Source organism: Physeter macrocephalus, chromosome 20 (genome assembly GCF_002837175.3).
Source record: "Physeter macrocephalus isolate SW-GA chromosome 20, ASM283717v5, whole genome shotgun sequence".
Lineage (NCBI taxonomy): Eukaryota > Metazoa > Chordata > Mammalia > Artiodactyla > Physeteridae > Physeter > Physeter macrocephalus.
The window spans coordinates 72,304,202-72,316,953 of NC_041233.1; the positions used below are offsets into that span (position 1 = coordinate 72,304,202).

The 12,752-nt window shown below is 39.2% G+C and overlaps 1 protein-coding gene across 8 annotated transcripts in view; it reads right to left on the reverse strand.

The window, feature by feature from the left end:
* Window positions 1-12,752, reverse strand: part of FAM204A (family with sequence similarity 204 member A) — a 53,865-nt gene that overhangs the window by 18,878 nt on the left and 22,235 nt on the right. For 7 of the 8 annotated variants that reach the window (XM_007111116.4, XM_028481334.2, XM_028481330.2 and 4 more), the window contains 2 exons: window positions 3,645-3,751; window positions 2,686-3,342 (listed from right to left, as the gene is read on the reverse strand). The exons of the other annotated variant lie outside the window; for it this stretch is intronic. In XM_007111116.4, the coding sequence (XP_007111178.1) occupies window positions 3,291-3,342; window positions 3,645-3,751 (159 nt within the window). In that variant the 3' untranslated portion in view covers window positions 2,686-3,290. Of the gene's footprint in view, window positions 1-2,685; window positions 3,343-3,644; window positions 3,752-12,752 lie in introns of those variants that run through there. 8 annotated transcript variants of the gene reach the window in all.

The following is a 12,752-nucleotide window of genomic DNA, read 5'->3' on the forward strand; positions in this document are numbered from 1 at the left end:
TGTCCCCTGCATCGGCAGGCGGACTCTCAACCACTGCGCCACCAGGGAAGCCCAGTAGATTTTAAAGGTGAGGATTTTTGGGTTTTTTTTTTTTTAAGATTTTATGTATGTATTTATTTATTTATTTTATTTTATTTTATTGGCTGCGTTGGGTCTTCCGTTGCTGTGCGCTGGCTTTCTCTAGTTGCAGTGAGTGGGGGCTACTCTTCGTTGCGGTGGGAGGGCTTTTCACTGCAGTGGCTTCTCTTGTTGTGGAGCACAGACTCTAGGCACGCAGGTTTCAGCAGTTGTGGCACACGGGCTTCAGCAGTCGTGGCTCACGGACTCAAGACCACAGGCTCAGTAGTTGTGGCACACGGGCTTAGTTGCTCCGCGGCATGTGGGATCTTCCCGGACCAGGGCTCGAACCCGTGTCCCCTGCATTGGCAGGCGGATTCTTAACCACTGTGCCACCAGGGAAGCCCTAAAGGTGAGGTTTTAAGCTGTTAGTTAAGTTCAGGTAACATTTTATTCCTATCCTTGGCCTGCTCCTCCCTTAGCTGTCTCTCTAAAAAAAAAATAAGCACGTTTAAAATATGGAGTTTTGAGATTTATGATCAGTTGCAAAAACCTGCTTAACTACTGATTTACAGTTTTGGCCAAGGTATTTAAGTCTGTCATCAGAACTAATTATAGCAAACCTGAGATTATATATTCAAACGCTTCTTTTGGTGAAAGAATAGAATGTTCTGCTGAAAATCAGAAACATCCTGAGGGCTCCCAAAGAAGAATGCACTATCAACTTTACTTCTCAGAACCAGTGCTGCAAAGCTCAAAATTACTGTTCTTTAGTAAAGTGTTTTAGCCTGAAGTACTCAAACAGTAAACTGTAGTTACATTAATGCCATACCCATGGCCTGAAACATATTAATCTCGGTTAACAATACCTGACATTTACCTTACTAATCTAATTCAGTCATTCTGGTGGTAGTAAATGCACATGGTAAAGCTTCAGGAACTGAAGTTATTACTGATCCAAAAAGAATCTTTATTTCACCGTGACCAGACGGAGAGGACAAATGACTACACTTTGGGGGCAACCTGGGTTTTCTAAGAATAATGTCCCCATTTTAATGCTTTAATGAGTAAAATGTCTAATTCAAATTAAAACAGATTAAAAGTAAAGTGTTCCCAAATGACATGCCGGCAGGGTTAACCCAAGAAAACCAGTCCCTTCCTCTCCCTCAAATCCTCTTCCCCTCCCACCCCCTCCCTCCTCGGCTGCACTGTTTTAGAGCCTTTCACAACCCAGGCCCCGAAGAGTGGGGCCTTAGGCGTCATGGCTCCTCTTTATCAAATGAATCCCCTGCTACCTGATTCCACCATAATGCCATCTACTCAGGGAAAAAGCTCCCATCCACGTGGGACCTCTGAGTGGGGGCAAGTGGGCAACCGCTGGCCCCGGAGCAGGCGGAAGAAGGGCCAGGGGAACTTTGGGTTCAGGGGCTCCCGAATCAGAGCCTAAGGGAGGCCACTCTGGCAAGGCCTCAGCACGAGCAGAGTGGGGGTGTGCCTGCAGGGGTCACTCACCGCTCTAAGGAGGTGGACCCAGGGGGAAAGGCGGGCAGAGACTGCAGGGAGATGCCTGCGCTGGGGCCCTATGCGTGAGAATACTCACACCACCTGCCTGCTCAAAAAGCGAACATTTTTCATGTTTCAGACAAAACCACTGGATTGTGTAGTGGATATTTCCCCCATGAAGGATTTTTTTAGAGGAAAATTTCCTATACTCTAAGCCTGTATTCACCTATAAGGAGTTTGAAATAAGACGCTGTAGCTAAGCAGGGTACGATTATATCCACAGAACCCAACAGGGAATATTAAATCATAAAATGTTAGATTTTCCAATATTTAGTCTGACTATCTCTCCATTATGAATTCTATAAGAAGGTACACAGTCTTCTCTATTATACTGGCTTTTGTCACCTAAGTGGAAGCAAGATATTATTTTTGTTCTCATAAATAGCAATTAGTTGCTCACTTATTCCAGAACACAGAAAAAAAAATACGCCACCATAAGTAAGTAAAATTTGATTACTGTTTGTAAGTCTAAAAATAACAAAATACTACTACTAATAAAATCATCAGGACTCATTTTCTATGTTCCTGAATTTATATTATCAACCTAGAGAAAGTTTGTATCGGACAGCTAGAAACCTCTGATGAAGGCTGAAGCAGGGAAGAGACCTGATGAAAACCACAATGAGCAGTTCTTTACCTCCACTGAGCACCAAGAGGAGGTGCCAAAATACCTAGGCCTCTACCCCCCAAAATCACAACATCCAGCCGTGGTCTTGTCCATCAGCTTGTGACAATTCCTCAAAGCCCCTTCTAGTTGGGACTACGAAACACACTTTCAGTGAAAACCACTTCCCAGGGCACCAATCCCCTTTATCCTCATTCATTCACTCAATCTCTCCAGGAGTAATGGGGAAGAGGAGTAAAAATAACCAAACCATGTTTGTTCTCAGAAGGCTCAGAGTTACACTGTCTTGAGTTATAACCGTCTAATACTATTATACCAATTTCTCTTCTAAGAACTATCTCATAATTTAAAGAATGACATGGCTGAGAGAGAGATTTAGGAAGACACTTCCAGGCAGAGAACTTGAATTTAAATCATCCTCTAAACACTACATTCTGTCCTTTCTAAAAACTGTGATACTTAATCTGAAGGTACACAAAAATTAATCAATTGCTTTTCTTATGTGACTATGAAATATCAACTCTACTGTCTCCAATAAAGAACCAATAATTACTTTTATAACATTAAGATAAAGTCATTTGTAAAGACAGTATCTTTCTTGCACTTATGACTAATCCATTATAAACAAATGCCAATCTTAAAAACACAGCTCCAGAATAAGTGAAGTTACACTGAGTACAGGTAAGAAAGTACAAGGAGCTCATTGGCTATGCTACACCAAGTGGATGAAAAGTAAAATTGATTTTATACTGGAGGTCTATATAAACAGATAAATAAAATCCTATCTTTTTTTTTTTTCCTGTATGTATGCTTAGATTTCTTGTACAAATAACAGAATGCTCCATTTCATTCACTTCAGCAGGATGAGCTCTTTAGAAAAAGACTGAAAAAAGATTTGATAATCAACTTCCAAATTTTATGCTTATTTTTTTCTATTTCCAACAATTTCCCGACATAGTTCACATTGAACAGGAAAATCTTTTCAGTAAATTAAGCAACTGAAGACTCAAGTGAAGTCTCAAAGGTCTTGAAGAACTCTGGCAAGTCACATATATCCCATGTTGCTTTTGGTTTCCCACCTCTTCTTTGCTTCAAACCTAAAATGAAGAATATGAAAATCCCAATTTATTTCTAAATACTCTCCTGAAGTAACATGTTTACTAAGCGCCAAAGTAAAATAAACTTAAAAAGTTTTCACATACTCCATCAATTACAAATTCAACATCAAACAGGAGGAAGAAATGCCTCCATATTTATAATCTGATAAACATGCAGCAAAGATACAAAGAATAAAATGAGTAACAATTACACACAAACTGGATCCACCAAATATATCACAGGATTTCTGTAATTCCTATGAATTTAGTAGAATTACTCATTTAAAAAATCTTGAACTCACCCCCAGGCAAGTTTCTTCTTTTTTCGAGCAACCTGTGAATTTTCAGCATCCTTTTTGGCTTTTACAAAGTTGTGGCAGGCAATCGCTTTAGCAATTTTTACACCAAGCTAAGAATTACAAAGGAGGGAAAGTGAAAATAAACATTCTAGCCGATACAAGAATTACAGTGATACAAATACTCGAGAATCTGTGGGTATGAAAGCCATGTCAGCATTGCTTTAGACATGCTAAGAATAGAAATTCTTATGCTCGGCCTCCAAAACCACCGAATTACAACAAATGCAAACGTGTAGCTAGCCCCTATTCTCCTAACCTCCCACAGACCTTTATCCCAGCTGTACCAGCCTCCCAGTCTCCCAGATGGAGCTCCTTCCCACACTAAGGCCCCTCGAGGGTCCACGAGGGCTGTGGATGAAGCTCTTGAAGCGCTTTCAGCATTTCGGTACGCCAGACAGGAATTTACCCCGATGAGGCTGCACAGGCTGACAGAGACATCCAGTTTCTTTGCTCTGGGCTAGAATTACAGAAACTCAGTATGGGTGTACCCGTTATCTCACGCCGATCAGAAGCTCAGATTGGCAGTCATAGATGTGATTAATAAAACACAGGAAAGCTAATTACTACTTCATAAACACAGTCTGTGTGATGGGCAATCGCTTGTCACTCACTGATAGAAAAAGGAATACAAGGGGCGCCAAGAGGCCAAAAGGTGGGGCACCAGGACCACCGTACCGAGGTGTTCACTGTGCCAGTCGCCGTGCACGCACGCGCCCCCTTACACCCATCTGCCCCAGTGCCAGAAGGCTGAAGCAGAACAAAGCCTCCTCTCGGCCCCACCCCCGGAAGACTTCTCTAACTCAACCCAACAGAGTCTTTATTTCTGTATTTCTCTAGCCCTTCAGCTTCTGTGCCATAACCTATGGTGCAGCTCTCTGGCCACAGAGCTGTTCCTCGGCGAGCGTCTCCAGGACAGGCATGGTAATCCCCTAGTTTTGGTGGGCTCTGATTTTAAAAACACCCACCTATATGGATGGCTCAAAAGTATCTGTTAAGAACCCAGGTTAAACAACAAAGGCTAAAAATCTCTTCCTGGTATTTCTTTCTTTCTCTGTACACAGCCTACTGCAGTTCAGTGGCCAGCAGACTTGTGGACGAGAGGCAAGGACCCAGAAGCTACTCTCAAGTCAAAGTATCACAGCCCAAGGTTTAGGGACCCGCCGGCCAACAGTGAGGCACGGCAGGCGGTCAGGGGCTCGTGTGTAAGGAGAGAAGCCGACTTAGGAAAGTGAGGTTTGACATGCCCGACACTCCTTTCAGCTCATCTTGGAGAACAGTTTCCTTTAGAATGAAACAAACAAGCAGTCATCAAGCACTGACTGGGGTTTATAAATGAGAACAAAAATAGATCTGATTTTTCAGCCTAGGAAAGCATACACATAAAGAAGGTAAGTAAATGGACGCAATAAGACAATCAAGCCAGCGTGCTGAGGTAGTCGACACCAAAAGGAAAGCCACTGAAGGAAGGAGGGTCGATCGTGGCTGTGAGCCCAGCTGGGAAAGCAGACCAACTCGGAGCCTTCCTGACACTCAAGCCAACACCAGCAGCAGCATCTTTTTTCACAAGGACGACATTCATTCAACCAATATCACAAGGGCACAAATGCACTATTTTGCCAGGCATTGTTGCAGGCGCTGCAGATACAGCTGTTAAAAAGAGGGCTTCGGGGGCAGGCGGGGGGTGGGGGATGGGCAGCTGGGGAGAAGGGGTTGCCAGTTACATCTGGCCGCTTCAATCCCGGACCTGTTCTTTTGGCTCTCTTTTCATTTCCAGTTCTTTATTACAGAAAAGTTCATATAAGTCAACTAAAAAAAAGGTTAAGAATCAAAGGGCTGTAGCATCATCATCTAAGGAGAAAACGAAGCTCTGGAAGAATGCTCTGGAATCATTTATCACGAAGATGGATTTCCTATCGACTGAAACACCATCCATTTGTCATAAATGTAAAAACATCAAGTTACGCCTGTCTGGTTAGGGTAGTCAAAACTGCAGTAACAAACAAACCCCCACATCTCAGTGGCTGAACTTTTATTTCTTGTTTCACTTAACGTCAGCTGTGGACTGGCAGGTCTCTCCATCTTGTGGTGCCAACATCTCAGCACGTGGCTTTCAAGGTGCTGTGGCAGAGGAAGAGACGGCCAGAGGGTCTCACACTGGCTCTTTAATGCTTTAGTCCAGAAGCGACACACAGCATTTCTGCTCAAAGCCGTCTGGTCAGAACTACTCACAATTCCACCTGGCTGCGAGGCGGCTGGCCACAGGGGTGCTGGGGGACATCAGGGGAACACTAAGTGCACCTAATGAACTGTCTACTGTCGTAACATGCAGCTTGCTGCCTGGGTTTAAGATGTACGCTGGGTCTCTCCACATTCATGTAGGATATTTAGTCTCTTCTCTGTCCCCCACCTCCAAAAGATAAAACACAGAACTCAGTATTTGTCTGTCTAATTATATTCCTATGTTTTAGATAGCATATGCAAATTTGAAATATGATATAGTTTTGCCAGGATCACCCCCTGACAAAAGTTCCGCCCAGCTAGTTTATCTTATATTTAAATTGAGCCTATACTTTTGAGCGTGAAACAAAAATGACCTGAACTATATTTGCCACGTACCATTAACCCCGTGACAAAATTACTTCCTAAAACTGTTGTAAATTAAGACGCAGCTTACATTTTTAGCTTAGTGAAATTTCCCAGTATGGATTTTCTGGTTTGGGGATACACAAACCCAAGAGCGTCTCAGTGTGTCTGGACATTGACCGTCGTCACGTGATTTAAATGGGGACTCTTCAACATGGTCATATACGCTTACGATGTAAAAGATTTTAGTTTTCTAGCAACACGAAGGACAAACCCAGCACAATCAGCATCACAGTAAAGACTGAGAGCACATATGCCACATAAGACACAGTATCAACTTGTTAAAAAGAATTCATTACAATGTAAGAAACATGTATTTACATGAGAGGGCTCCATCGTTTTGTAGACTAATTAAATATAGTAAACGATTAGGTACGTAGGCAATACGTTCAAGCAGACCTGTTTGTAGGAAAGGTGTCTTTTCTAACTGTATTTTGCCTGGGGTTAGGGTCAATGAAATGTTCTTTAACTGATAAACGTTAAACAAGCCTGGTCTATGCATTTTACAGAAAGAATCTTTTAGCTTGTAATGATGATGAAAAGTCTTATCAATGTTGTGTCCTTCCCATGCTTAAAATGAATGTTTCACTTATTCCTGTGGAGAAAGTAAAAAGAATGGAAATATCTGGAAATATGAAAGGATCATGAGATCTTCTATAGAAGAGACAGTTGAGAAGAAACGTGTTTTCTCAGGCAAGATGACCAGCCCAAGTTCCAGAAGATAAAAGAATATCGTGCTATGTTTCCATATTACAAACAAACAATACAGGCCCACAAGAATCCCCCTTTCGCTTCTCTAAAAAGAAAAATGCATCTTCGTGCCCAATGTAAACATCACAAAAGCCTGGTCAATGGTTTTTATATTAAAAAACTGTTTCAGGTCATCAGATAACTATAGCAACACAATGTGGGAAGAAATTTTTTTAACCGAACAAAAATATATACAGAATTTCTTGTATGTGTAGCCAAAGTATCAGCATTTTCCATATAAAACATCCAATATTTTGCTGCATTTTAATTAAGGTGTCTAAACATTATCACAAAGAACTGCAAATTGGTCAGAGCAAACGGTAAGGAAAATTAAGCTCTAAAGGCTTTTTATCACCATATTTCAGGAACCAAGGGTGTAAAATGTTCTAATTTGGGATATATTAAAAGCCATAAAAGGTCTTTCAAAAAGATTAATGGTACTTTGCTTGGATTTAAGATAAGGGCTTTAGCTGGTTGGAAAAGCAGGGCCCTGGCTGGACCCTTGAGGCATTCATCTTTACAGCCACTTGGAAGATTTGTAAAAGCGTCTGCATAACCTCAAGCAAATGCATGGGCGACATTTTTTTAATTCCTTTCAATTTTACAGGTTTAGCATGCGTAAATCATATTGGGTTGTAAAATAGATATAATGGCACATCTTGTAACACAGTAGAGATTTTTAAAAGACAAACTTGCAAAATAAAGTTCATTTTTCTCACTAAACCTTGCCCTACTAAAGTTTGCTGATAATCATTTGAAGCATCTGATTCAAACAGCTTAATCTAGCATCACCGTAAACTTCTTATCCATTTCGTGAAATACTTTACTCATCTTCAAATTACTAGCTTGTAACAGATTTATGAAGTTTTCCTCCCTTCTGAACACTTTCAAGGCACTTATTTAAAAATACCAATTATCATACTTTAACTTTTGATGGAATAATAGGTCTCTATGAAAAAATATTTATGCCATTCTCTTTTGTTCTTTAATTAAATGAAAACAGATGTTTTCTGAAGTAAAGCGGAACCATTACTGGAGCACTTAAAGTGTTAAGGTCTTTAATTTCTATATCAGTTTGGTCGACAATTCATGATTGTCTTTACTCGAGCTCAACATTAATGTCAAGCAAGTTACCTAGGAGACGAAAGAGATCAAAGAGACAAAAACCCCTCCAATGTCTGATTAATCAAGCCTGCAAACAGCTTATTTCTTTTCGCCTGCATGCAAGTATGAAAATGAGATTCTGGGAGCCGAACATTGTGCAGATTTGTTCATTCTTATCAGAACAAAGCCAGCGGCAGCTTATTTCATGGATCATTGGCACTGTCATCAGTACTACACAGAACGGGTGACAGCTCCTCATTTTGAGGCTTGAACAAAATTAGCAAAAAGTCGGCACAAATTAGCCTCTCATCTTTTCGGTAATATGACATTATTCATTTACTTTTTATCCAATTTTTAATTTTTTCCTTGTCAGCTATCCCTTTCTAGTGTCTCCTGCATGGCATCACAAAATGCCTTCTTAAAAACAAGCAGAGAAATAGCCAAAGTTGAAATAACATGCAAAGTTCAAAAAGCAAAGAAGAAAAAGCACTTCCAAGGACTGATGATGCTTTCACTAGGGTACCTTTCTCTCCATGGTCATACCTGAGATGCCAAAGCTCTGAGGACAGCAAATAAGCTCTGCCATATCCAGTCATTTAAACACTGACTGTAAATCAAGTCTTTTTCTCTCTGTTAGAGGAAACAGCCCATTTCACTGTCATCTTAAAATGTGCACACACAGGTTTGCACGTTTGTGTAGTACTTACATCTATGTTGTGTGCACAACTGTACAAACACCTATTATTTATTTTTATACCTACAACTTCATTATCAGTTAAATCCAAATGGTTTTTATTTCAACGCATAACCCAACAAACTCTGTTTTTAAAATACCTTATAAGATATATTTGTATAGACATATTACATATATGTGTGTGTGTGTGTGTGTGTGTGTATATATATGATTCACCTTGCAATTTATAAAAAAATTTTGTATTTGGTCCATAAGGTATGAGAAGATAGACTTTGATTCATATCCTCAACTCTGATTTCATAGTAGTGGAATAGTTTATACAACACCTGGTTTAATGATGACTATTAAGGCTTCAAATTATATGTAGATTACAGTATTCCAAAGTGGGGAGAAAAGATGTTATACTGTTGGAATCACTCCTGGATGGAGACATTTACATTCAAGCAACTTATTCCATTCATAAGGGAAAAAAGCATTAAAAAATTAACCATAAGCTGTTAGATGCTTTACACAGTCCCCATCAGAAAGACGGTTTTTTTTAAAGAACTGCAGTACTGTTTTCAGCAATTTCTTTATCTCTGTTCTTCTAAGTAAGAAAGCTTATTAACAAGCTTTGAACTTAAAATCACATTTACAATAATGTGCCATCAACAGTTTTATAAGCTAATTAGAAAAAGATTAATTAATGACTGGCTGCTAATAAAATGGCAATCATGAAGAAAGAAACCATGGGTGCTAAGCTTCAACTACCACCAATTAAGAGCTAATTACAAACAAATTATATATGTGTTTTGCTGTGGGCTTTAATTTACTAAAATGGTTTTAATTAAAAGAGAAAACATGCTGATTAATTGAACTGCAGAAAAAACCTACAGTATAAACTGTGCTTTGTCTGTCTCTTTAATTAGACTTGTAACATCTGAAATTTGTTTTTAAGGTTTGTTAAAAGCACAGATAAACATAATTAAAAGAGAGCATAAGGAACACCATTCTAGGTGATCACCCAATCATACCCCAGAGGTTAAAAGAAAATGTCCTCGGTGCGATGAGATCTAAAAAGCACACCTAGAAGCCTGAGAGGAAAACCCGTCCCTCAGAACCATTTTTATTTTTCTCTTGAAGTTGGAGCATTTCTAAAATGCTCCAACTTCAAGGCTGTTTATAGGAAAGAACATATCTTTAGGTTCCATGTAAAGGAATTCAACTAGGCCTTCCCTCACCTGGATAGGCATAGCTTATCTTCCATACGTTGTGCTAACTGTTCATCTATAAGAAATAACTGAATTACTTTTAAGAACTAAGGAGAACAAGGCTTCAAAGAATTAAAATCACCATTTAAAGGTCCCGCATACTATGCACAGACTACAAAATGACACACAGAGGAACATCTAAATTAAAAAACCACTGAGAAATGACCAAAGTTAATGAAAGTGAGTCAGTTCTAGATGATCCTAAATGGAAGCACACACCCCTCCCTCCGCGGCAGGCAGAGCGTAGCCGGCTTCCCCAGGTGGCTGATCACTGCCAACTAGCAAGAGCCTGTTCTTTGAGGGCTTTCTCTCCCTAGTGTCCTAGATTCTCTCCCAATGCTAATCAGTGAAATACACCACAAAGAAACTGGTCCTACACTCTGCTAACTGGAAAGAGAAAAAGAAAGAAAGAAAGAGTAAGGGATGGAAGTCAGCATAGGAAAACTGCAAATAGGGGCATAAAACAAATTTTGCCAGAGTCTGCAGGCATTAGATGACTTTGCATGAAATAATATATTCTTCATATACACCCCTGGTACTAGCAATAAAGGAAATCTCCTTTCTGTAAAAATAAAATGTTGAAATGGAGATATTTAATTTTAAATTATTAATATGTACAAATGAGTACTATTTAATGCATTTTTACTTTGCTTACCTTACCTTCAGTGGCTAGAAAACACAATAATTAAGAAAATAGAAAGTACCTGCCAGCCTTCTTAGAGTCATGGGTTCTAATGATAAATTCTTACAACAGCTAATTGGAATATACGTTCAGCTCCATACCTGAACAAATCGTTTTACCTTTGCAATCATGGCTGTTAAGATAGTTCTAAAAGTAGTCACAAAAACAGGAAGAAAATAATTTTGCTCTCTGGAATACAGAATAAAGAGTTTAGAACCACAAGACTTGCTTCACTATAATGTCTTTCAATTTAGCCTTTTTTTGTCTGTGATGCAAACACCTTTCCTAAAATATCGAAGCTCTGAAAACAGCACTGATGAGAAGTAACTTCGAACTGATCAAGTTTGGCAGCATCTCTATCTCAAAAATGTAAACAAATGTTTCAATTCTGAACTCTAGATAATGAGAATGCTCCAGGTACTTTGATGGATAAATCTGTCAAAACTGTACTATTTGGGGCAGGGTTTTTTTCTTTTTTGTTGGGGGGGGGGGGATGGCAGTGAATTCAAGCTCTTATTCCATCAGACAACACAGCATGTACATCGACATAAAATTAACAACCAAAATGAAAAGGGTGAATTGTAGCCAGAATCCTCCCAGGGAAGCTAAAGCCTAACAACGAAGGGTACTGGAAAATTTCTGAATGCCAGGGCCAAGCGCTGTAGCATCTGAAATATTTCTGAGAAAGGACCACTTCTCACATGTTAACATAAAATACATACGCTATCTCCTCAAATGTGTGTGTGTGTGTGTGTACATATATATATATATATATATATATATATATATATATATCCCTCTCCAATGAGAATGCCTTCAGATTTTCTAGGAAATGGCTCTAAATGGCAACAAATTAATAATCTGCCCAAATTTAGAGAGTATTTAATGTATTGAGCTAGGAAAGAATACAACTCAATCAATTCAAACATTAGCTTCTAAAAAGGCCATTCCTACCTTTGTTATTTAAATATTAACAAACTATTACTATTTCAACATTATTAAGTCTTCCTATGTTTGGAAGCCAAAAATCTAGGTAGTCTATTTAATAAATTTAATGAAGTTAAAATTAAATTCTCAGTTTAATTCATACTGCCAATGTAATATTTATCTATATCTATAAAAAGAATACTATCAAAGTGAGATACTTTTTTTTTTATCATTTTATACTTGTGATACCTTGGTTAGGTTCTAAATAAATACTATATACTTAACAGCACTAAAGGCTGAAGTCACTGCCTTAGGCCCCCATTCAGAAGTTGGAGCAAAAGAGCTCTAAAATGTGAAACATTTTATATCATTACTCCAAACTGAAAGATTTTGGCCTTAGCCAAGATGGTAGCAGATTATAACCAAAATATCTCAGATGTGAATATTAAAACCTTGCAAATTATTTTTTTAAATGACTATTCTAAGTTATACGAAATGGTTATAACGTTACAACATGAACTATGTACTGACGTTTTTGAGGAATTAAGTTTAGCTGGTGCTGCCGAAGGCCATCCTATGAGTCACTTACAGAAAAGGCAACCTTTAAGGGCATGAGGTATACAAAGCGCAAACCAAATTCACAGGCCACCTCCCTTCCCTGCTCATTTCTGCCCTGACATTGTACAGCTATAATTGAAAGCAATATATCTAGCTAACGTAGGTGTGGCTCGTTCGATGGGAGAAACTCACTGTCTGCTGCCAAACCAAGCTGGTTTTTTTTTTTTTAACATATTTATTGGAGTATGATTGCTTTACAATGGTGTGTTAGTTTCTGCTTCACAACAAAGTGAATCAGTTGTACATATACATGTTCGCATATCTCTTCCCTCTTGCATCTCTCTCCCTCCCACCCTCCCTATCCCACCCCTCTAGGTGGTCACAAAGCACCGAGCTGATCTCCCTGTGCTATGCGGCTGCTTCCCACTAGCTATCTGTTTTAC